At 40.3% G+C, this 26,794-nt stretch overlaps 1 protein-coding gene across 6 annotated transcripts in view; it reads right to left on the bottom strand.

Annotated features, from left to right (window-relative positions):
* The window catches only part of Utrn (utrophin), a 485,772-nt gene that overhangs the window by 260,624 nt on the left and 198,354 nt on the right, over window positions 1-26,794 (bottom strand). For all 6 annotated transcript variants that reach the window (XM_021224511.2, XM_005065869.4, XM_040758232.1 and 3 more), the window contains 11 exons: window positions 24,386-24,556; window positions 19,303-19,482; window positions 18,371-18,499; window positions 17,736-17,906; window positions 16,225-16,386; window positions 15,494-15,631; window positions 9,445-9,636; window positions 8,120-8,292; window positions 5,000-5,150; window positions 3,822-3,997; window positions 470-605 (listed from right to left, as the gene is read on the bottom strand). In XM_021224511.2, the coding sequence (XP_021080170.1) occupies window positions 470-605; window positions 3,822-3,997; window positions 5,000-5,150; window positions 8,120-8,292; window positions 9,445-9,636; window positions 15,494-15,631; window positions 16,225-16,386; window positions 17,736-17,906; window positions 18,371-18,499; window positions 19,303-19,482; window positions 24,386-24,556 (1,779 nt within the window). The remainder of the gene's footprint in view (window positions 1-469; window positions 606-3,821; window positions 3,998-4,999; window positions 5,151-8,119; window positions 8,293-9,444; window positions 9,637-15,493; window positions 15,632-16,224; window positions 16,387-17,735; window positions 17,907-18,370; window positions 18,500-19,302; window positions 19,483-24,385; window positions 24,557-26,794) is intronic.

The raw sequence follows: 26,794 nt of genomic DNA, 5'->3' as shown, positions 1-26,794 counted from the left end.
CACACATGTGCATATGTATGATGACTACAAATTCCCCTTAGCTACAAATCAACAAGAGAGATCTGATTGTTGAGCTTGTAACACTGAGCCACTTCAAGCTGCAATGAGTTAAGTGAGCAAAACCCAGGATTTTCCTGTAAAAGTCACTGAGACAAATAATAATCAGAAATTACCTTCCAAATCTAAAAGTAAAAACTATACTTCATGGCTGTGCTGTATTCTGTTACTTTAAAATAGTCTAAATATTCTAATCTAATAGCACTGCCATGGATACTTATCTTCTGTTACATCCTGGCATGACCAAAATAATGGTTGCTTGCTTTTAAAAAAAAGAAATACTTCCACCACATTTTCCATAGAGGACAATGTTTCGCTTCCCTCTCTGCTTCGGCCGAAACTATCTTATTCTTAAAGGGCAATAATAATCCTGCATCAGAAGGCTCTGGGAATCCAGAGACAAGTTCCTCACGGTTAATTCCTGCGGGTTTTCCTCTGGGTCAGGGGCTGACTTCTTCTGCACAGAGCTCTCCACTTTGGTTAGCCAGCAGATAAACTCGTCCAGCCGTCTCCTGTAGTCGACCACTTGCTTACTTTCTCCTTTCAACCTAGGAGAACACAGCAAGGAAAACAGGGACAGAAATCACTAAATAAGCAGAACAGCATATAATTGTTCAGGAAATCCTGAACCCATAACCCTGAAATATAATCATATTAAATATGTTTTTAAATTAATATTAACAGCCACGTATATAGACTGCCACCCTAAAGACTGTATGTAAGACTAAAGGGATTTTTTGTTGTTGTTAATTAAATTCAGACACACTGAAAGAAAAGTCTTATCTTCTCATCATAAAAAAGTAAATGGCAAGCTAAAAAGGAAATTTTTAAGTCAGCTATTGTTGCGTAATAAAGTATTAGTTAAGGAGAAATGAAAATGTCCTTGGGTAAAATAACAAGGAAAAATGCATAATTTTCCCTGAGTTCTCCATGGAGATGGAAAGACATCCTTTTATATTTTATTCACCTAACGCAGAGAGTATTACCCCATCCTACCCAAATGACAGCAATAGCATGAATGAGGAAAGGACTGAGCACTGACATCTTCTCCAAGCTTAGAGAAACACACACATTTATGCTTGGTTGGTTCACTAATATAAATATAATAAACGCATTACAAAAAGGAGTCTCAAAGGGGGCAAGTGAAGCTGTGAGCTGAATACGAAAGCAGAACTCCCTAATTAGATCTTTTTAATGGTGTAAGAATAACATCTAGGAATACCAGACACCTGTCGGGAGATGAAAGTATTACCAGAACCCATGCAACAAATAAGATTGTAGATTTAAAAAATAAAGAGAGTTTGAATGCTGTTAAGAGGTTACTGGCATCATTATTTTTAAAGCTACTGCAATTAGATGCTGGTTGAAAATGGAGTGCAACACTTTAATGAATTACACAGGGTCATTCCTAATGGGAATTCACATTTCTGTGCTACATTTTTATATTTTTAACCATAAAAAGCATAAATTGATGATACAATAGCTGTAACAGTCACATTGGAAAAGTGTATTTAGTACTACTGTAATACTTGCAAACCTAATGAAAATTACTTAAAATTTAACTTATTTTTAAAAAGAAGAAAATGCAGCTTCAAGAGAAAAAATGAAGCAATTAATGATGGTGGTTGAAATTATAATAAAATGAGTAAAAAAGATTAATCTAACAACTTTTGAAACACCCAAAATACTTATATATTCCTTTTGTTTCAGAAACATTAAAAATTAAATTTCCATTGTTTTATAATCATGACTAATTTTATGTTTTAAAACTAGAAATGTAAAAGAAACTAATATTATCATGCAATTTCAATAAGACTGATTTGAGACACTCAAAATTTTCCTCTGCAAACTAACTAAATATAATTTACAGTTTATTATCCCTAAGAATAGAAACAAATTTTAAATACCTGAGCAAACACTGGACTGTAATTGCTTACTAAGGAATAGCACCATAAATTCTAAAACTGTGCAAATATTTATATGTAGAAACTCAATACAAAAACAAACTGAACAGAGAGGTAATTCTAAATGACTCTGGACCTCTTAGAGTTCCAAGGTGGCCCCAATATAAATAGGTTACAGAACAAAAGTGAAGTTTAATATGTACTTATGAAAACAAATATTGCTTTACTGAAAATACAAGACACTAATAAAGATATCCATTATTCTTTTCACTTCCAAAAACTGAGAAAAATATGCGTTGAAGTCATCTTGCTAGTTTGGGGAGGAATAACTACCAGACTCCACAGATACCCACTTGAAAATCTCCAGGGGAATTTCTGTGACTGTTTTTAATATCTTGGCAGCAGCAGGAATGAACACAGCACACAAATTCAGAAGCCATACTGAGTCGTCTGTACATCTCTCACATGGCATGGCTGTGGTACTCACACCTCCCACATCTCCCCCTACTAGAGAAAGTTAGCACAGTTTGGTTCTGAAAATTCCCCCAAAGACCCATAAGGCTATTGGGTGGTGGTAGAAATTTTACAAAACCTGGTGGGAAGTCTTCAGTTCATGGAAGGTGTAACCTTGAAGGAGAATCTGACCCAAGGCCTCATTTGCCTCCTTTTACCTCTTCTGTTCCCTAGCCATGAAGCAAGTCACCTGCTCTATCGAGCACCCCTGCCATGATGTCCCATGGCAAGACCAAAGAAATTGGGCTAAACACTCACAGGCTGACACTTGTAAAACTGTGGCCCAAAGTCAAACTTCTCTCTCTATGAGCTAATCTCAGTTATTGCGGCAGAAAGCAGACTACCAAAGGCTCATCTGAGAAAGAATGTATGTAAATTGTTACAAATGCCTCAACACTCAGCTTCAGTATCCTTCTTCATTAATACCAAATTCCACAGCCCGTTATTCCTGCCTCTGTGGCAACATCTTCATGTGGATGTTTGTTTTAATCACAGGGCCCCCCCCTTTAAACTTGATATCATCTCCGTCTGAGTTCTTTGTGACATTTGAATCCCCAGTGCAAAATTGATTAAATTAATTGACCTTTAGTAATATACAGCAATAACATGCTGAGAGAATAAGTTCAAGAGAAACTATTATAAGAAATGGATATTTCAAAAGTTCACAATAAAAACTTAAGACATAAATACTTGCCAGATACTGTCTCCTTTAATCCTGATAAAAATGTCTGACACCATATCTCTCTTTTGTAGAAAGGAAACAGAGATCAGAAGTGCTATGGTGACCAGCATGGTACAATAATTCTAAGCGTGCAAAAGTGGCATAATACCATTGTGCAACCAACAGCTCTCTTACTGGACTTACAGCCCACTCAGCAAAATAGAAACCATGTCTGGTACTGGAAACCTGGCCAACGACCAAGGCTAGTGAAGTTTTGGACCTTGGATGTGAACTTTCAACTGCCACTTAACTAAATATGCATAATTCCTGAGTGCAGTCTAAATATTCATGTTTATTCTCAAGTGAAATACTCATCTCTCACCAAAGACACCTCTCTTTGCCACAGAAGAAGACCATTACAACATTTCACATGGGTGCCAGAGATCAGAACTGGTGTATCCACTTTTTTGACTAAGCCATCACCCCAGCCCCAAAGAAAATTTTCACATAGGACATCTCACCAGAACCGTGAGCTTTTCTAGACAACCTAAAAATAGTCACAAGGAACATGGGCAGTGGTAGTTGTAAATGTCGCCAATATTTGTATCATGGTATTATATCAGATAATACGTATTTTACATGAAATCTTCACCCTTCTGCCCAAATATTCTGAATTGAATCATCACCTGGGCTGCCGATCCTTCACCTCGGCTACTAGGGTGCTCCAGCGTTGGTTTAAACCAGCCAGTTTATCCTTCAGGAAGCTTGCATCCGAGGGGGGGAGTCTCTGCACAATGCCCTCCCCAGTTTGGTTTACAGCTATCACGCTGGGCTGGTGGCTGCTGATGCCCTCTTCCAGTTCCTATGACAGATTACACACTCTGAATTTCCACTACTTAATCAAATTATCCAGATACCTTAAGTGTGCACCCAATATTGCAGCATCAATTTAAGAGCTCCAGAAACAAATTCTTGGGAGGGCTTTTTGTGTTTGTGAAAATGCGTTTTCAAACAAGTTAATTACATTTCCAGGGACACAAGGAAGTGAAAGCTATCTGGAAATTGAACCTATCCTCATGAATGTCATCAGGCAAAACGTACTGACATAGGACATCTTAATAACAAGAAACAAATGTCAGCTGTTTACATCCAAACAGGAGCATTAGTCACATGTGATTAAAGTAAATTGCCTATCTTCTTCTAAACAAGCATGTAAAAGCATCTTGTAACATACACACACACACACACAGACACACACATGCACGCACACACGCACGCGTGCACAAATATTTGACCAATATAACTTTTATGTCCAGCTATTTATAAACAATCCTCACTATGCATTTTATTGAGATGTTGTCTCAGTCTACAAAAGTTTTACAGTAACAAATTAAAGGGCTACTTTAAAGTTGAGTCTAAATACGTATCTGTAACTTGACAAATAGGGGTGGACTAAACTTGTATTTGCTCCATTACTCTCTTTAAGGACCTATAGTGTCTGAAACTTTTACAATAATTCACACACACACACACACACACACACACACAAATGGGATGCCTAGGTGTTTAAAATATTTTAAAAGACAACTGTTTCTCAAATTAGCTACTTTAGAGTGCCTTTTTTTTTCTTTTAACCTCTTAAAAATCCTGATTATAAGTTATATGATGGCCAAAGTTTCTTAGAATTTTAAAACTGGAAACTAGGAGTAGAGCAAAAATGACAGTGATAAAAATTATAGTGATGTATGTACATATGAAAAATCAATAGATTTGGTTCCAACTCCTGTAGCACATCTTAACAACGACATCTAAACAAGCATCCAATCTTCCCATGCATCCCCCTCCTGGGATGGGAAGTGCTCACCAGCTGGTGTGTCCTGGCTTTCTCCAGGTCCAGGCTGCCATCTGGAGCACAGGTATCCACCAACAGGTCTTCGGCTTCCGATATCCACTGTGTGAGGTCATTAAGGTCACGGTGGAACTGCCTCCATGCCTCCACAGCCCTGGCAAAAGACCTGGAGCACAAGGAACAGAATCAGAGGTGCTTCCTAGCTTAGCAAAACTACCTGGATACAATTCTTCTTTTTAAAAATTGCAATAATAATAATAATAATAATAATAATAATAATAATAATAATGCCAGTCAATCATATCTCATTCAAACTGAAGAGTTTAAATTGAGTGTAATCATGGCTTCTGGCTCTACAAAACTCATTTTCAAGGAAGGTTGTATTTAGTAATCCCCTTCTGAGAAATGAGCCTCTTGCCAATGCAAAACTGTATGAACTCCACCCCACCCATTAATCTGCCTCCTCCCTGCCCACTAGCTCTACTTTTTTGAAAAAAAAATGCCTTCTTTGACTTACAAAGTCACTTTTGATTGATTGTGGGCATGTTAATCCACTCAAATTTATACCCTCATCATTATTAATTATTCTATTCTCTTAGAAGGCATGTGGTTTTACTGATGGAAGGCTTCGTTTCAAGTTAGAACAAAGGCCAAGAAAAGAATAATTTATTCTAGAACACCTAAGGGGAATTTTACTAAGATGGATGAAGAAATTTACAAATTAAAAATAAAAATATGGTATTTAAAAACTGATGGCATAATAAAGCATAATTGGCAGAACTAAATTAATATAAAATAAAATAATTTTAAGTCATGACATTATTACCAACAATAAGGGCAATGAAAAGTTACTGGGGAAAAATTGGTCATTTGCTTAAAAAAAATGAGGCAAAATAGAGCCGGTTAGCATTTAACTGTGGGTGCACAAAAAAAAAAAAAAAAAACATTGTCTAAGGAAGTTGAGTGGTAGTGGCACACGCCTTTAGTCCCAGTGCTTGAAAAACAGAAGCAGGAAGATTTCTGTGAGTTCGAGACCAGCCTAGTCTACAGAATGAGTTCCAGGACAGCCAGGACTGTTGCACAGAGAAAACTTGTCTTGAAAAGCAAAATTTTCAAAAAGGAGGGAGGGAGAGACAGAGACAGAGACAGAGACAGAGACAGAGACAGAGACAGAGACAGAGACAGAGACAGAGAGAGAATTTGTAGGAGTCATTAGAAAGCTGGAGTTGCATGGACAGTACTCATGATAACGAAGTTGGAGTATATAAGTTACTGAGCTGAGCCTTACCACATAATACACAGCAAAATAAAATCATCATTAAACAGAAATTTCAAATCAAGCAACTAAGAGTGCTTACTCATACACAGGATAGGATACATATGTTTTGTTAATTTTATGTGATCATAAAAGAAACAACTATAAGACATAACTTTATAAAACTAAATTTGTTGTATGTCAAAGGGTACAACAGGAGTTTAAGTGACACACAAAATGCTGTGAATAGTCACACAATAAACAAAAACTATAAATAATATCTTTAAGGAAGCAAAACCTTTTGAAACAATAACTAGAAATCCCTTGGTTTCAGAGATGAACCATGGGCTGGAGAGATGGCTCAGAGGTTAAGAGCACTGACTGTTCTTCCAGAGGACCTGAGTTCAATTCCCGGCAACCACATGGTGGCTCACAACCATCCATAATGAGATCTGGTGCCCTCTGCTGGCCTGCAGACAAAAGGCTATATGCACAATAAATAAATAAAATATTTTTAAAAACCTTAAAAAAGAGAGGGAGAGAGATGAGCCATACTGGTGTGAAAAATCTTCAAATCCCACTGACAAAGAAGAGAAAATAAGACAGCAGTAACCTACCACTGTAATATTGGTGAAATAGTCCTGTCGACCTACATTAGCCAGAGCTCTAAAGGAAGAGTGTATTCATAAACACCACTGGCAGGGTACAGTAGCCAAGTTCATGGTATAAAACAGAAAGGCTCAACACTTTTCTTTTTATAGTCTTCAACTAATGATCACGTGTTGTGATTTAAATGTGAAATGTCACCCATAGGCTCATGTGTTTGAATACATGGCCTCCAGCTGTTGGTGCAATTTGGGATGTGCAGAACCTTTAGAAGACAGAGTCTCACTAGAGGACGTGCATGGCTTGGAGGAGCCTTGAAGGCTTTATTTTACCCCACTTCCTGTTCTCTCTCCACTTCCTGGCTGCTATGTAATGTGACCAGACAGCCTCCTCCAGAAGCTGTGACTTGCCTGTCATGCGAACTGTATCCCCTGAATCCGTAGCCAGAACAACCTTCCTTCTTTAAGTTCCTTTGATCGGGTATTTGTGTCAGCAGTGAGAAAGTAACTCCTATCCCAGTTCTAACAAGAAATACGAATTGAGATGTACATAGGATGTTCCCTAACTATACAAAGAGACCATTTTTTAAAAATCTACATAGGAACAGAGTTCATTAAATTCTATTTCTTTAATGATTGAACAGTTACATGAATTGTAGAGCTAAATTTTTTAACAATACCTTGCTTTGGTGTCTGAAGATGTCCAATGTATTAATTACTCTGTGATAACCTCCCTATTGCACAGTACTTTTTATTGGACTAGTTCCCTCTGTATCTGCATTTCACTACTGTTACAGCTAATGAAAAAAAAATCATACCCATTTCTCTTTACTCCCATTCCCAGGCCCCTGTTCAAAGTCTAGAAACAGAAAATCTGCAAAACAGTCTATTAAGCAGAATATAAAGAAAGAAAAACTGGAGGTTATATATGGATTCCAATTATCTGAAGCTACCTTTGCGCTTCATTCACAATGATCAATGTGTAGGAGAAGGGAACATTAATAAAATCCTTTTTCATTAAAAAGAGAGACTATTTCTGTGCTAAAAACTAAAGGTATTCCCACACTATTAAGATAGCATTTTGTAAATGGTTGTGGCCTGCAGTCACATTTCTCTTTAAGGAATGGGGCTCAACTGTATTTATTAAGCAGGTCATATTAGAAGAGTCATGGGAAATAGTTTTCATGACCCTAATATACACATGGACTCTTTCAGTGACCCATGAATTTGTACTCACGCCACTTAGGGTTAAGTATTCACTTAACTCACACGTACCCTTTCCGATCACTGTACATTCTATTCACTCTGTCCCATTTTGCATTCAGTTGAGTGAGCATGTCCCTGATCTGAATGGCTTCAGGACCAGAGGCTTCGAGGATGACATCCGGCTGCTTCTCATGAACAACTGCAATCTGCTCCCCAAGTCTGTCCAGCTGATCTTTGATATTCTGTAAACATCACCATACAAACATAGAACCCAGTAAAGTAACCAAAACAACAGAATCACAGATAGGGGTTTACAGCTATAACACTCATCTAAAATAACACTGAGGATAATTAACCATTGCCTGGGCAAACTGGGGAATGTTCTATATAAAAATCTGTATTCACCAAAATGTGAGAAATACCAGAATCCCAATGGTAGACTGGAAAGCCCCCTCCCAGGTGTTCTGACTGACCCCCAGGCAGGACGTATGACAGGCTTTAATAACATTCAGTGAAGGTAGGGTAAGGCTAGATCTGCAATTGGAGTTTAAAATGCCTAATCATGGTAGCTTAAATGAGAAAATGTGTTATCAAACCCATCAAACATGTCAGTTCTATCAGAGATTTTATTATGAATACAATCAAATATATGGAAAAGAAACTTTCAAAGAACTGAAAACTTTAGCTTGCAATCAATATGCAATTCCACACCCGGGCAACTAGCCAACCTTAAATCAATACGGATGGCCTGACATCATTTGACACAAGTGACAATCAAGTTTGTACCTGATTAAAATAAGGTCTCTGCTGTTGCAAATAACCCTGCATACATAAAAATCCAAACCTACATTTTTTTTTTTTTTTTGGTTTTACGAGACAGGGTTTCTCTGTATTATTTTGGAGGCTATCGGTCCAGCCCGGCCTCGAACTCACAGAGATCCGCCTGCCTCTGCCTCCCGAGTGCTGGGATTAAAGGCGTGCGCCACCACCGCCCAGCCAAACCTACATTTTTTAAAATTGAAAACATTTGTTCTATCCCACCAGTAAACACAGTAAAGTTTCACTATTTATACACATTATCAGTAACTTGGAACCATCAAGGATTTCGACCATCTTAACTACAATAGCAACTTCCATCTGAGCACCGTGGTTCATGCCTGTAACCCCAGCTCCCAACAGGCAAAAGGAGGGGAGATGTGAGCTTCAAATTAGCCTGGGTTACCCAGGAGGCCCTGTCATTAAAAATCAAGAGGGAGGGAAAGAAGGAGGAAGGGGGGAGGGGACAGGGAGGGAGACAGGAAGGCGGGGAGGGAGGAAATGCTTGCATCCCTTGCATTGTTTCTATACTTTTTCTATTAACCATGGCTACTGCAGTTCAGCACTTGGACCTTTACCTTCAGTGAGTCTTCCTGGAAAGAGAAGTCTTCATAGACACTGGCGTTGAGCTCAGGAACATTAAGTGATAGTTCGATGTCATCCATAGTGAGTAAAATTTTATTAATTTCAACCAGATAATCCGCAGGGAGGGCCGGTGATGTAATTGCAGAAGAAAGTGGAATCGTTTTCCTCTGCTGGATAGGGATTGCCTGTAAAAATGCATTGGAAGAAATAATGCAGGCACCTTAAAACCAACCCAGGAATGTTAAAAGCAAACTGGGGAGAAAAAAAATTACAGGACTGTTGTATGGAAGCATTCAAGAATGTCAACAAAAGTATCAAGAACCATAGATAAGGTGAATATGATCAAAATACATTATGTATATGCACAAAAATTCATAATGAAACCACTATCATGTAAAATTAGTAAATGCTAATAAAATCAATAATATTGTTAAATATAATTTTTCATATTTGAACTATCGTTGCTACAGAAGCTCAACAAGCTCTGTTTTGGCTTTCATCTGCATTCTGCTGCCACGCCCTTAGATAAATTCATGTCAAGCCATGGCATCTATGTCTATCTAGCAAGCAGGAAACACAACTACTTGTCTGAGCTTTGAAGAAGACACAAATATGTTCTTCATGGTATGTTCTACAGGAAACAAGATGCTTTAAGATTGTTATTACATCACCCTTCTACAATATCACAAATAGATCAAATACTTGTAGGCCACACTACTCAAAACTAAGCTAAACATGTTTTCCAAGCATATTCAAAGGGCACAGTGGCACAAGCCTCCATATCTTATTGCTGAGATACGAGGAGCCATTGGTTCAAAGCCAACGAGGACAACATAATGAAACCGGGTTTTAGTGATTGATGAATTCATTGATTCACCAACCCAAGAAATGCCATGAGGGTTTTGGCTGAAATGATATCGACGTAACTTTGAGATGCATTGCTCAGCATAGACACCTGATGTAGGCTAAAGCATCTTACAGTGCTGGAATCAGGCCTCCCTTGCCGTACTGTGGGAATTCCACATCCTCCACTCATACTAAAGGGCTGCCCGTGATGGGCTGCTTTCTCCTCTCCGCTCCTTGATAGTCAAAGTTTAATAAATGTTGCCTACTACTTTCTTTTTTCTTTTCTTCATTTTTCATTTTCTCCAGATAAGGTTTCTCTGTGTGTAGCCCTTGCTGTCCTGAAACTCACTCTGTGGAGCAGGCTGGCCTCAAAATCAGATCTACCTGTCTCTGCCTTCCAAGGTTGCTAATATACTGCTTTCAAATGGCCAGTGTTGACTACTGATAAACTTAGGTAGCTGCCCGTTATTTTTTCTTTTAAGACAGGGTCTCATGTACACAATGCTAGGATCCATTCCATGTACAGCCAAGTATAACCTTGAATCTCTGATCTCCTAAGTGCTAACACCACCAATATGTGCCATCACACCCATTGTACATGGTGCTGCGGGTCGAACCCGAGGACTTCACTCACACAGGCATGCACTCTACCAACCAAGACACATCCCCAGTCCTAAAGCTTTCACACCTGTGCTTTATTTTTAGAATTGGACATTCTTCTGTGAAATTGATGATAACAAATACATGGCTCTGCATTGAAGGGTTATACTCATTTTCAAGATCTCTAAGTGAAATGAAAACTCCAGGCTGCAAATCACACATGCAGTAGCCTGCTGTTGGACTTAAAGAACTGTGTGTCCTGCCTTCTAGAATCCAGTTAGCCTCCCTTTTCATCATTCCTAGAGAGCTAGGTTTGAAGCAAGCTTATAGGTTTCCCAGCTCTATCAACACAACTAATTAAAATTGTCCCCAATAATTATTTTATTATCTTACTGCTACATGTTTATATCTTATTCTGGAAGCATTTCCAGGTATGCACTTATGTTTGAGAAAGAAAATTATATGTTATAGCAAATATGAAAGAATGTTGAAGTAATTAATGCCTCAAGCTTGGACTACTTCTAAATTTTTTTTTAAAATGTGAAATATTTTATAAAGACTGAATATATATGTACATATTTTTAAAGATTTTAAAGAGGCCAACCTGGCAATAGTGAGGCCACAAAATTAGGCTCACACATCCCTTTTCTCGCCTTTAAGGATAATGAAAGCAATATTTGCACATTGAAAACTTACGGCCATCATCCTGCTGCAGCCTTCTGGCCATTAGCCAGATCTGTTCCTCAAAGACCAATAGCAGCTGAAACTCCACAAGAGCTTGAAGTTGGGTGGAGGGCGTTTATCTCTGTAGTACCTGTCCTCATTTCACACCATGGGATCTTAGTACTGGAAACTACTGATACACCTTTGTACCTCACTAACAAATGGCAAGGCCAGGAATCCTGGGCTGCTTGCTGGGTCACTAACAGCTTATTATTCTGCAAGGCCACAGTGACCGGAGACTTTACAGCAAGCTGGGCAAATCAATAACAGCATTGTAAAGATCCAAGTTTAAACAAGCAAGCAAAAAGAATCTGTATCCATCAAGGTGTTCTCATGCGCTACCCAGTTCAGGGATGTCCCGTTCCTTTCTACTCTTTGCAGAAGCTGGGCAGTGTAAAATGTGCTTTCGACTCCCCACATAGATTTTTCTTCCAGGGTGATCAATCAAAATGCCCTATGCCACCACTACCCCAAAAAAATGTCCTCAAGATCTGACCTAGACTTTATTTCTAGATAATTTTATTTTTAAAATAGTAGAAGAGGACGAGATGGATGGGGAAGATTAGGATGCAGGGAGGACTGGGGAGATGACTCAGTGGGAGTTTGCATCTTTCCACTACGTGTGCCTGTAACCCTGTGTTGGGGATAGGAGACAGAAGGATGCTGGGAACTCAGGATGCATGCACACTCCTATGCACACTCTGCATGCACCCTCCCATGCACACTCTTCATGCACCCTCCCATTCACACTCTGCATGCATACATCATGCACTCTGCATGCACACTCTCATGCACACTCTCACGCACAATCTGCATGCACACCCCAATGCACACTCTGCACGCACACCCCCATGCATGGACACAGCACAGCCACACACAGGCTGCTGGGGCACAGAAACAAAAACACACTGTGCCACATGCAAGAGAGTTCTGAAGTTCGATGATGCTATGTGGGGTGGCTCACGCCCCACAATACAGTCCACACAGATAAGAGGGGAACTGAATATTTCATAACATCTTCTACTTTGTCATTATTGACCCACTAAGGCAGGAAGAAAGCTGAAATGGGACAGAATTGCTATTCATCGATTCTCTGAAAGAAGAGGGCATTTAGAAGGCAAAACAAGTTTTAAAAACCCCAAAGGAAAACCAGACTTATGTGTGGTTACACAAATGTTAAAATAACTAAATGACAGTACCCAACAAAATAGTATTATTGCAATATAACAGAGGGTACTATCTGTATTTTATAAAGCCTTCATTCATTTCCTATTGTTATCTAATTCAACTTTTATCGTCTGTGTGCGTGCTTGTGAAGGCAGGCGCACGTGAGCCACGGTCAGGTGTGGAAGTCAAAGTACAACTTTCGGAATCAGTTCTCCTCCACCATGGCTCTCAGGAATCACCCTCCCATTGGCAGGACTGCATAGCCAGCATCTGTAACAGCTGGATCATCTCACTGACCCTATCCACAGCTTCTTTTTGGTACATGTCTCTGTGTGTGGTGTTCATGCATGTGTGTGTGTGTGTGTGTGTGTATGTGTGTGTACATATACATATGTATACATGCATGCAGAAGCCCAAGGCTGTAGTCAGAAGTCTTCCTCTATCCCTGTCAACCTTATTCACTGAGACAGAGCATTTCAGTTGAACCCAGCACTGACTCACGTGACTAGTTTAGCTAACTGCCTTGCTCTGAGGATCACCTATCTCTCCCTTCTATGTATTGGAATTACAGGCAGGCTGACAAATTCACTCAGCATATATGTGGGCACAAAGGATCCAAACTCAGGTCCATATACTTTTACTGCAAGTACATTACCTGCCGAGTCACCTCCCCAGCATCAAAAATTCATATACATATAGTCCATAATAGTAATAACCCAGTCAACAAATAGGAAAAAGCCATTTAAAAGACACTTCACATAAGAAAGTAACTCAGCAACTCTGGTTGCTACCTCTGACTACATATTAGAGCTCACTACAGTACAGTAACCCAATTATAATGAAACCTGGTGTCTAACAACAAAGGACTGAGTAAAGAAAACAGATACCAGAATATTTCCAACCATAAGGAAATATGAAGTTATACGGTCATCAGGAAAAGAAATGTAACTTAGCCATATTAAGCAATTTAAGCCAGTGTCAGAAAGACAAACTACTGTACGTTTTTATACTTGGTGGTTTCTAAACATTATAAAAAGTATGTAAAATCATATTGACATCTATAACAGGAAAGTAGAAGTTAAACTTCTAGGGGAACAATGGGGAATGATGGGAGTGAGGAAGGGTGAGGCAGGGGAGGGCAGAGAATTATGGGAGAGAGTATGCTCAGCATACAATGTACACTTGGATGAATTTATCTAACCTGAAATATTCTAACTTAATTATCCTTAGGCATGGATTTGACCACTGCCGTTGTTGTGATGCATTTGTTTAAGTTCTCCAAATAATTTCAATACCCACAATTAAGAACAACATGGGGAGGGGTGCTAGAGAGATGGCTCAGAGGCTAACAGCACTGACTGTTCTTCCAAAGGTCCTGAGTTCAATTCCCAGCAACCACATGGTGACTCACAACCATCTATAATGAGCTCTGGTGCCCTCTTCTGGCCTGCAGACATACATGCAGACAGAACACTGTATGCATAATAAATAAATAAATCTTTAAGGAAAAAAAAAACACAGGGGGATGGGGAGACAGCTCAGTGGGAAATGCCGCATGGCACTAAACCTGGTGACCTGACTTTGAAGCCCTACATCCACACCCAGAAACTTGTCCTCTGCCCTCCACATATGTGCCATCACTTTTCTCTCACCTGGCAGAAAAACCATGGAAAACACCTGGCATTAAATTCAACTTGAAACCTATGTGTGTTATGACACCCAGGAGGGATTGGCTTTTTATTGTGTGGATATGCATGTGCATGCATGCATGTGTTCTTAGGTGTGCAGGTGCGCATATATATCCAAACATGCTTATGCATGTGTGTGTGGCTGTACTTGTGTGTAAGGCAGAGGGCAATCTCAGGTGTCAGTCTTAGGAACACCACACACCTGGTGAGACGTTCTTTCGTTGGTCATGTCTCATGGCCTAGGGCTCACCAATTAGGATAGACTGTCTGATCAAAAAAAAAAAATGTGATATTCTTCTGTCTGCCACTCTAGCGCTGGGATTAAGTGCTGTGCCACCATGATGAACACTTTTATGTGGTCCTGGGCATTGAACTGAGACATCTGAGGTCCTCATGCAGTAAGGCCCACACTTCCCAGACAGTTGCCCCAGTCTGCAGCCCAGTGGTTGTGATTCCTGCTTCACATGGTGTCATAAACAAGAAAATAACTGATAAAGGTACTGCGGTCTCCTCCTTCCAGACAGCCAGGCTAGTTTGTAAGGGGACCAACTAAGACAGGAAGCATGCTGGAGACAGAAGCTGATGGTATCTTCACTTTGGATCATACAACAAGGCCCATGCAGAATAAGACAGCCAATAGGCAGCAAGCCAAGACACAGGAATCTACTCTGACTCCAAAGTGATCAAATGAAATTGATTCTAGAAAGAGCAGAGCCCTGACCAAAAACACCACTTAAATCACCAATCAGAAGATAACCACTAAAGAGAGAGGGCAGCAAATCCCACTCCAGAAATTAAGACATCCTATACCAGATTCAGAAATTCAGATATTTAAAAACTTAAAATATTGATAGCATAGCCAACACTCCCCCAAAATAAAATAAAAAAATAAAGTGGGAAATCCTTCTGAATTGGATGAAGATATTCCAGGTTTCACGCGTGATCATATGATATCACTGGCCTGGATGGTGCAACCTGGGTAAGTGAGTTATTTGCTGCACAGAACTTCCCATCATACCTTAATTTTGTTGTAACGTGTATGCAAAAGTAACAACTGCAAACGGATCTTTTCTTTTTTGCTATCCTCCATGGGTTCATGTAACAAATGCTCCCCTCTTCGTAGAACTTCCTCAATCTGGGCTCTCTCCTCATCCATCTGAATGTTTAAAGAAAATAAAATTTTACTAAAGACAAGACTGCACGGACAGACTTAACACTCTGCTTTGCTCAGTGCAAGAGCTAAGCTAATGAGACAGACAGAGCAGCGTGAGTCAAGCAACATCAGCCTGGATGACCCAAGCCCTTGGGATTTTCTTCAAATACTTCATATTTCAAAATAAAACATCCCAAAGCCAATGTATCACACCTTAGTAATGATTACCTTTAGTCAGGAAGTAGAGGGTGTACATTAGTCACTGTGATTCTATCATCATCATCATCATCATCATCATCATCACCACTTTGTTTGAGATTAAGATTTCATATAGTCCAAGTTAGCCTCATACTTGTGGCATAGCTAAACATGGCCCTGAACTCCCATTCCTCCCGCATCTGCCTAAATTGCTAGGATTGGTTGAGTGTGCCACCACGCTGTGCTGTATATGAACTTCAAGTATTACACGAGTCCTTGACAGCTTTGACAATGACTCTCCTAAATTACATCTGGAATTCTTCAGTTACATGTAGCAGGACAAGCAAGCAAAAGAGAAAAGAAGAAGAAAATGAGAGTAGGCTTTGAAAACAGCCCACCTTTTCCTCATCATTACTGGAGTCCAAGTGTTTTTCCACAATTTTCAACATGTTTCCTATGTCATTTTCTAATCTTTCCAAGTCAGAGAACGACCCAGCAGCTTCAACAGTTCCAGCCGGGCCAAAGCATTGGTAGGATGAAGGGCCCTGATCGATCAACACCTAGGGAAGGAAAAGAGGTCTCTTGAGTGTACTGCTGACTCGATTTTCCAAACTCATCCTGAAAGGTGGGGGCCACAGCAGGAACCAGCATTTATCTGAAATGACTCTAATGTTATTTGTCATAGAGCAAGGAGGTTTCACAATCCGGGCTTCCCAAAATTACTCATTTTTCAACCCTGAACCAGGGACATGAGGTATGAGTTGGCTGTGGCTACTTGGAGTACAATATGGCAGATGCCAAGGTGAACACCAACAGGGCCATGATTCAAGCCATGCCTGCCACAGAATGAAAGAAATGATGGCCAGTCATCATCCAGTTCAAGGATACCCTAGAGAATGCCTCCTTTACAGGTTCACCAGAATTCCCTTGGATTTTCTGATATGCAAACCTCAAAGAAGATTATATTTACAAGTGCCACGTTTTCATGTCTAAACAGAAAAACTTCATATTTGGGAAAATGAAAGTCAGAATAGCAATTTTAATAAAAAATAAATGAAGAAAAGTAATATCCAGTAACAGCCAAGCATGAGGAAAACAGCTTTCTCACACCCTGACTGCAGACACACAAACCTTCCATCGGCCCATGATGAAAGTCTGTGGAACAACCATATATAACTTCCACAATTTAATGAATTCTAAACTCAGATGCCAAGAGACACAAATAAGATGATGTAACAAACACAACATTCCTAAGGGCCCACAATATTCATTAAATTAGCTTAGGGAATTATAACAGACCATAAATTGTTACCATTAAAGTCCATTTCAAGGAAGCATATACAAATGCTATAAAATTCCTATGTTAATATGATGCAGCTACCAATGAGTAAAAATAGTTATGCAACCAGAAATTGTTTGCAAAGATCATTTGGGGGACGATGCTAATTTTCTTTCTTTGTTCTTTCTCTTACCCCACTCCTCTGCATTAGTTTTTAATGACAAAAAATTCCCAAGAATCTATTAAAAAAATGAAATGGACTTCAGTCAGACAGTAAGGAGGGAAGGCCAAGATTAAAGAAGACAAAAGCTAAAACAAGGTCTTGCTGTGTTGTTTTAAAGTAGTGAATAATTATATTCCTGAGCATGGAAAGAAAACATATTTGGCCCACTGTACCAGATATTTTAAATTAAAGCAAGGTTAGATAATACCTATTTATATACACATATTAAAAAATGGACTTTTCCCTTTGATATATCATGAGTTGTTTACTAAACAACACCAACTGCTTTGCCAAAAATCTTTTTTAAATCTATTTTACTTTAAAAATTAGTAGGTGGGCACAAAATTATCTTCCGTTTAGACATATCCATGGTAAAATCGGTATTCTACAAAAATGTGAGTACTCACTTGGGCACTTTTGATGTGCTGGGACACCTTTTCAAAGTTCTTGTTCAGCTCAGCTAATTTCGGTTCTACGAGTCCCCTGATGGCATTTCCACGTGCGTCCATCAAGATGATGGCTTGTTCGCGAACGTTCTCAACCTGGAGGCTGACGTCATCCAGCTCAGATAGTAAACGCTGACAGAAAAAGAAAAAATTATCTCAAGGGAAAAGTCAAAAACAAACACGGGTACAATGCTTACTACGAATTAAAGGTATTTAAAATAAGTATCTGGGATTGTTAGGAAGACATTTCAGCGCCATCAACCAGAGAAGGCGCTGGTCACAGAAAATTCATGAGCAATCTCCATTTCTCCCACCACCACAAATGTTAAAATGCAAACTGCAGCCAGGTGGTGGTGGCACATGCCTTTAATCCCAGCACTCGGGAGGCAGAGGCAGGCAGATCCCTGTGAGTTCGAGGCCGGGCTGGACCAACAGCCTCCAAAACAATACAGAGAAACCCTGTCTCGTAAAACCAAAAAAAAAAAAAAAAAAAAAAAATGCAAACTGTATGAGAACTCCCCGCACACAACTAACAGCACCAGCACAAGAGAAGAGACCACAACAAATCATCCCACGGGACTCTTGAGGTTGACTACCTTCACGACTTCTTCCTGTTTACTTGCTGGTTTTTTTTCAATCTCATCCAGCAGCGCTTCAGCTTGATAAAGCCAGGTACTGATGTGAGCGACGTGTCCATCAAATATCTCCAGCTGATTCTGATGGTTCTACCGAGGAAAAAAATAATGCTAATTACATGACACGTTAAGGTGTTGATCTCAGAAGAGATGTAAAAGGCCATCAAAGAGCACACTGTGTGTCCCACACAGCGGACAACAAAGAACAGTTGTGTTTGTTACCTACTTTCCAGTAGTTGGCTGGTTTGGGGTTTGGGTTTTTGGAGGGAGGAGCTATTGCTTTACAGTTCTGGGGGTTGAACCTAGGACCTCACACTCCCCGGCCTTCTTGCTACTTTTTACTTTTACCACAGGGTCTTACTAAGGTGAATTTTCTCTGTGTGCAGACCTTCAAGTTGTGATTTTCCTACCTCAGTCATCTAAGTACCTGGGGTTACAAGCCTGTGCTACCTGACCTAACCTTTTTGAGACGGAACAAGGTGCTGTTTTTGTTTGGTTTTTTTTGTTTGTTTGTTTGGGGTTTTTGTTTGTTTGCTTACTTTGCTCTGTTTTTTTTTGGGGGGGGGGACAGGGTTTGTCTTGGCCTCTAAAGTGCTGGGACTGTAGGTGTGCATCTCCATGACCAGCTTTAAGTGAACGTATATTTACTAAAACACTAAATGCAGCACTTGTGTTTAGCATGAATATTTTACTTTTGTAGAGGCATTGCAAACTCTTCCATTTGATACCTTTTCAATAGAAAAGTAAAGTATAAATATATGAAAGTTAATTCACAAGCAAAGCAACACAAAAGCGAACACACGTGGAACAGATTTGGATTTCTAATGAGGGCCATATGCTTTAACTATAATTATGAAGAGAGGCCATCACCAGTGACGGGTTCTACAACATACCAGCAAAGTGTTGCACCAGTCCTCGGTCCAGGTGCGGACACGGCTCCACCCAGCGTTGAGCATACAGAGATTCTCTTCTAGGACAGACTCACTGCCTGAGACCAAGTGCTGAAGGGCAGCGCTGCATTCCGTGATGGCATCTAAGTCAGCTTTTCTCTTTTCCAGGTCCTTCAGAATGTTCTAGGGGGAAAAAAGACTTGACTTTCAGAATATTATAAAATGTACCTAACTATGTCTGCTTGGGGGTGGGGGACTGTGTGTGTGGCTGTGTTTGTGTGTGGCTGTGTGTGTATGTATGTGTGTCTGTGTTTGAGTGTGAGTCTGTGTGTACGTATGTGTGTGTTTGTGTGTTGTGTGTTTTACCTTTTCTTCACCAGCAACGTAAGAGTCAATGATTTCCTAGCTGCTTTAAAGGTTTACAAAACTCAACTCACTGACACTGAGAATGCTCAAAACAATAATCAAAGTCAGAATGGTTAATGAGGGACTATGAAAAGTTGGAAGAAATTCGGATGCGAAATACAGCTTAAGTAAGGCAGAGGAGAAGCAGCAAAATTCGAGCTTTGAGCTTCAGTTTCACACCACACGGTGGGAACACTCCACGGTGGGAAGCCATGATGGGATTCATACACGAATGAAGTTTTACCAGGAAAGTGCACAAGTACAGGAACGGAGAGTGATGAAAAATTCAGAATCTCTTAAAACAATGTATAGAAGCACCTCTTGGCAATGTATCTTTTTAGAACTGTGGCTCCCTTTTCAAAAAAAAATACTTTTAAGCCTGATATTTATTTACATCCACGTGTGTGTGCCCTTGAGGCTGGAGGCGTCAGATCTCCAGGACCTGCAGTTAGAGGCAGGTGTTGGGTCTTGAGGACAAAACACTGATCCTCAGCAAGAGAAGCAAGAGCTCTTAACTGCTGCACCATCTCGAGTCCAGTGGCACGCTTTCTTAAATCAATATTTAAAACAATCATTTCAAGGAACCCAAGTCCTTATGTGAACATTGTAGTAGATCAGTACTCATCCCAAGTATACACATGGACTTTGGACTCCCATCCAACAATGTGAGATGCACTCTCACCCTGAAATCTTGGGGAAGGTCTAGGCCCTGCCCTGGATGAAATGACAGACTATGGACACCACCATGAAGGACAGACTATAGACACCCCCATGGAGGGCCTCACCCTCCCTGGGGAAATGAGGGGATAATGGGGGGGGGCACAGGAGGAGGAGAGGGAAAGGGAGAGGAACCTGGAACTGACATGTGAAGCAACCTTGTTTCTAATCTAAATTTAAACTTAAAATAAAAAAAAATAATTAAAAAAAACACCTCACATTTCAGGAAGGATACAAACTACAAATTCAAAAGCAAATCAAGGTTTAAACAACGTTCGTGGCCATGACACTTAGTGAAGCATTTAAAAGGCACTCAGATATTTCCTGCGCTCATTCTCCTCCAGCAAAGAGAGAGGAAAAGAAAATCTGCAGACACGCTCTGTGCGGTGTAGACTTCCTGCACTCTTTTGGTGATTACATACTGACTGGCTAGAACTGGCTGAAGGAACCATAAGAAGCAATTACAGATGAGTAACTAGGTTTAAAGCATATATCAACAATCTTAGTGGATTTTATAATAAAGAAAGAGCATTGAAAATAACATTTAACCTATGGAGTAAAATTCCCACTTAAGTTCCCTAATAAAAATGTCACTTAAACTTTATTTTAAACATTGCACATAATATTTAAGTGAAGAAGCTAAAAGTGTTATAAAATAAATATGTTCCTTAAGTCTGAAAGTACATCATTGAAAAGGTTTGTGGTTATGTTTCATACCTGCGTTCCTCCCACCCCACTGACAAGAATACTCTGTGTGGTTTGTATATTCCAGCCTCACAACTTCAAATTTGTAAGTGGAAATTCAGGAGAATATACTTCACAAGAGACAAGCTCACCATTAGGTATAGTCTATCTTTAAAAATGCTATTTAACAAACACTGAACTTACAAAACCAAAAAAAAAAAGGATCATCAAATATTAATACCAATAATTCAATATCACCCATACATTTTTTTAGATTTATTATGAATACAGTGTTGTGTCTGCATGTATCCCTACAGGCCAAAAGAGGGCACCAGATCTCATTATGAATAGTTGTGAGTCATCGTGTGGTTGCTGGCAACTGAACTCAGGACTTCTGGAAGAGCAACCAGTGCTCTTAACCTCTGAGCCACCTCTCCAGCCCCCCACCCATACATACATATATATGTGTGTGTGTATGCATGTATGTATGTATGTATGTATGTATGCATGCATGTGCATATAAATGTATGTATGCATATATATAGAGTGAGTACAAAACAGAAAATGTGCACATTCACATAGTAATAAAACAAAGTAATATATAATAAATATATGGGTATACCCATGTTTATAAAGAAAAAATCAGACATTATATAGCAAAGTCAAAGCATTCAGGGGGTGTGGAAAAATGAGACATAACATTTGAGGATTTAAGGCTGTTGTGATGGTGCATGCCAGTAGGATATGGTTGCAGGAGGATCTCCAGGGTAAGGCCAGCCTGGACCACACCTGGGCCCAGACAGACGGCTCAGCAGGGAAAGGCACTTGCTGTGCAAGCCTGGAAACCCAAGTTCAGAGAAAACCAAATTCTCAAAGTTAGTTTCTGACCTCTACATCTGTCCTATGACACAAGTGAGCCTTCACTCACACATTCACTCACACATATATATGTGCATGCGTGCACAATGCATGCACGCATACACACACACACACACGAGTCATCATCATCATCATCATAACACATATTTGTTCAATTTTGAAAAGATTTAACAATACTGGCAGAGCACTTGTATGGCATGTGCAAGGACCGAGGATTAACCTCCAGCCCCACAGAAACAAAAGCCATAACATGAAATCTCATCTGAGGCACCAAGAGCTCCAGGCCACTCTGAACTACATACTGAAATCCGGTCTCAAAAGCAAAGGATGGAGGGGAAGAACCTCGAGGGGAGGAAAGAGAATAGAATGGAAGAGAATTATTTCCAAAGTGTACTAAACACAGAAGATCCTATTTTCTTGAAAAGCATGGGATTTAACAAAATCAAGTTTGGCCCTTTCCTTTTTCAGTCTTCCAGAATGCACTGGTGACCTTCAGGGTTCTTTATTTTGCTTACACACTCCTCTCTCCCCTCCTCAACCCTCACACAATCTAATCTCACCCCTCTCTCCCCTCCTCATCCCTCCTACCATCCCCAGCACCATAACCCTTTCCAGGAGCTGTTTTCTAAACTGGAATATTCTTTCCAGTGTGGCAGCCTGCCTTCCTCCAAAGTGTCCCCTCCACACTCATTGTTCAAGCTGGTGAGAGTTGTTATCAGCTACATCAGAGTCCTTTCTCATGGAGGTCACAGGACACATGTACAGAGAACACTCAGAGAGACTTTGTGTAACACAGGTTTCTGTAGCCATGTTCCTCTTCAGCATGCTCTCAACCACGCGTGCCTCTTTTCTATGAAAAAGACTGAGGAAAACAGGTCCCCCATTTGACTCTGTGGCCAGGTCAGAAGCAAGAAGCTGCAAGTTAACTCTTCATTCCAAATAAAGGAAACTGCTGTGTGGGGTTTTCTTTACATTAGGTGATGATGATGATCCCTGCATCGATTCTTTTGTATTGTATCATTAATTGGCATAAAAATTATTAAATATAATACAAAGACTGAATAGTGGAAGAAAATATCGTGGATTTTCAAGGTGTTTATTTTTTGCTAGAGACATTGTCTACATAGCTCTGGATGTCCTGGAACTCACCATCTAGATCAGGCTAGCCTTGAACTCACAAAGATATACCTGCCTCTGTCTCCAAGTGCTAGAATTAAAGCTACGTGCTACCATGTTTGGCTAAGGTAGCAAAATTCTAAAATAACATTTTCAAATGGCACCCAAGAATAATGTGTTAAAGGCCTTGATGAACCATTTGAGTTCAGTGCTTTTGGAGGGAAAATGGAGTATTTTGTCAGAGCTGGGGAGAGGGCTTATTTGGTAAAGTGCTTGCTGGACAATGATGAGGACCTGAGTTCAGATCCTGGGCACAGATATAAAAAGCCAGGAACACTAGCACACGACCATAATTTCAGCACTGGGAAAGCAAAAACAGGATGTAAAGAGAAACCTTTTCCTTGAGAGAAGCCTTCCTGCCAGCCTGATTCCAGAGCCGCATTAGTCCCAAATAAATACACAGGAGGCTATATTAATTATGAAGCTGTTGGCCTTGCTTGTTTCTTACTGGCTAGCTCTGACTTAAGTAATTACCCCATAATTGTTAATCTAAGTATGTTTTTTACCGGAGAATAGTTCCGGGCTTCCTACCCCATGGCGTTACATCTTGACTCTCTGTGTTTCTCCTTCCCAGAGTCCTCCTGGACTCCTAGTCCCACCTATCTACATTCCTATTGGCCCAACAGTGCTTTATTGACATAATCACAGGACTTCCCACATCAACAGGAGCATTCTGGAAAAGCAGTCCAGTCAAATCAACGAGCTTTGTGTTAACTTGTCCCAAAGAAAGCAACTGAGAAGGACATCGGATGTCAACATCAACCCCCGCAACACACACACACACACACACACACACACACACACACACACACTATACATACATATACAAATACAACCATACACACACAAAAACACACAGTATACACACACAGAGTACACAAACATACACACACACACTACAGTTAAAATGGTTGGTTTTAGCAGAGCATAGTTGCACGTTACTATAATCCCAGCATTGAGAAGCTGAGGAAACTAGACGGCTACAGATTTAGTGCCAGCCTGCAGTACACATTGAGTACAGGGCCAGCCCAGGGTACAGAGAAAAACCCTCTCGGAAAACAAACTGTTATTTAAAATGTTCTCCCCAAAACAGAACAACAAGAAAGAAAGTAATGGAGAAAAGCAGAGGCTACAGTTCATCCCAAATGGAGGACAGTTCCACTTAAATTGTCCCAAACAAATGCCACAGGTATGACACCAACAGTGCATCCCAAGTGAAACTCACTTTAGCCCAGGAGATTTCTGTGTCCAGGTCACCAATCACACCCTCTGATGTGGACTTGTGCACAAGCTCTGCCTCCGTGGCAGAAAGCCATTCAGAGAGGATGTCGGCCTCCTTCTTCATCTTCCGGGACAGCTGACAGGCTCTTTCCAGGTCCTGCTTCCCTTCGGTCACCTGAACAAGAGAGGCAGGGAGGGGATAGGACATGGTGAATGAGTCACGGATGAACATGGGGGCCAGGACACGGTGCAGAAGGGGAAGATGAGCGTGAAGGGTAATGAATCCAGAGGAGGCAAACGGACTCACAGTCAACCACAAGACATCCGTGCCCTTTATCTCCATCACCTCAGCATCACCTGGGTCTTGCATTTCCATTCGCTGTAGTGAGCAAGTGTTGGGAAATCCTGGGCTGTGCCCGCCAGGCTCTACCATTGACTTCTATGCTGAAGGAGACAGCCCAGCCCCAAGGTGGTTCTAAGCACTATGTGAGGGAAATGCTTACACAAGGAGGGTCTGGGAACAATGTCAAGGAAACAATAGTCAGTACACACTACAATTTGAATGAGAAGATGTCTTAGCATCCTCTCAAGGAAGGGTCCCATTTAAAAACATATACAGCGGGAGGTAGTCAGGTTAGGGAGAAATGCACTATTTTCCCCATTACATGTTTTCTTACTAATCATCTGACCTAAAAAGCAGATGAGTATACACCATGAATCTTATTGTTTTGTTCTTCTAACTGACAGAGAGAAGAATGAATTGAACTAACTCTTCATCAGCCTCTTCTTTATTCTCAAGATGAAGACTCGACATCCCAGATTGGCCTCAAACTCACTATGTAACTGAGGGTGACCTTGAACTTCTGCTCCTTCGGCCTCTATCTCTTGAGTGCCGGGACTATAGACATAGTCACCATGCCCCATTTATACAGTGGTGGAGACTGGGGTCAGGGCCTTGAGCCTGCTAGGCAAGTAGTCTACATCCTCTCCCTTCATCAGCCTCTTCATGAAGATTCCGTGCTGTGCTAAGGGACCTTACATGTGTCATGCAATGAAATCCACAACAGCTTCTGAGAGGAGAAATGCTCTCCCAACTTTCCACATAAAGGAACGTGAAATTTAAGTAGATCAAGGCCAAATAAGGACACAATGGCTTTAATGTAACAGATCTAACCAACCTTTTAAATGTCATGATGGGTTCTCAAACCAGATCAATGGCTGAAAAGCTGAGAGAATTCAACTACCTTAAAGGGTAGGACTACGACTACCTAACATATAAATAAACTGACATCTTACTTTGATAAGCACAAGTATACTGATAATGACAGGCAAGGGGGGGGTGGTATGTCACATTTGAGGTGAACGTTTCTTAGATGATAGAAAATAACAAAGAGACTGAATTTAGCTCAAAAGTACCATGGGATCCCACTTTGTTTCTCTCACTCCTTTGGTATGGTACAGTTTCTCTTTTTTATGCACAAATGAATATTATTATTTTTAGGCAAGATCGGGAGCGTTCAGGGTGGTATGGCCGTAGACGGATATTAGTATTTTTTAACTGAAATATTTTCCCATGGCATTCAGTTAAAATCCGTAACACTAAAATACTAGCACCTGAATGCAGATTTAAATGAGAAACACTTGAATTACATGGTGATTCTGTGACTCTGACATGCCTAAGCAGCTGTACAATCATCACCAAACTTAATGCCAACAAAGATTTGCATTATCAGGAAGAAAACAATCCATAGGTCAACTCATAAGGACTCACACAGTTTCTCAATCTCATTCATGCAGGGATAAGGGCAATCTGCATGGGGAATTGGGCCCTAAGGAGTTATAAGGCTTTTACCTGAGTATTCATTCCTTCTCACTCTTAGTTATATAACCATTCCTTCTTGGCAAACATTTTTAAAACTCTCATGTTACACACACATACACACACACACACACACACACCCCTTCCTTAAAGACCAATTCTCTGCTTTTATCACATGATCAAAGCTACTCTCCTACAGTGTAGCACTATTCCCTGACTTCTCACGCATCCATTGCTAAATTCAGTAACAACCGCAACGGCAGCAGATCCAGTGGACGTTTTTAAGTGATCACAATAGTCACAAAATGAATGACTGAACTCATCCTTGAAATTCTACCTCCCCTGGCTTCCCAGATCTCATCTCTGTGATATGCCTATCACATCTTGTTATCTTATTCATTTTAAACTCACTTTTACTCATTCATAACACTTAGTCAATGACCTCATTTTTTTCCCTCACCACATCCTCTCCCTAAATAATCTCATTAGTCCTGAATACCCACCACCTAACACTTACTAGATCAGTAGACTACCAAGGACTACTACCACTTAACACGTATTAGATCCTGACATTACCATGCCTCAGTAAACTAT

This window comes from Mesocricetus auratus, unplaced genomic scaffold (assembly GCF_017639785.1).
Source record: "Mesocricetus auratus isolate SY011 unplaced genomic scaffold, BCM_Maur_2.0 Super-Scaffold_100018, whole genome shotgun sequence".
NCBI lineage: Eukaryota > Metazoa > Chordata > Mammalia > Rodentia > Cricetidae > Mesocricetus > Mesocricetus auratus.
Note: the sequence above shows the minus strand (reverse complement) of the source record. Positions and strands in the feature narration are given on the sequence as shown.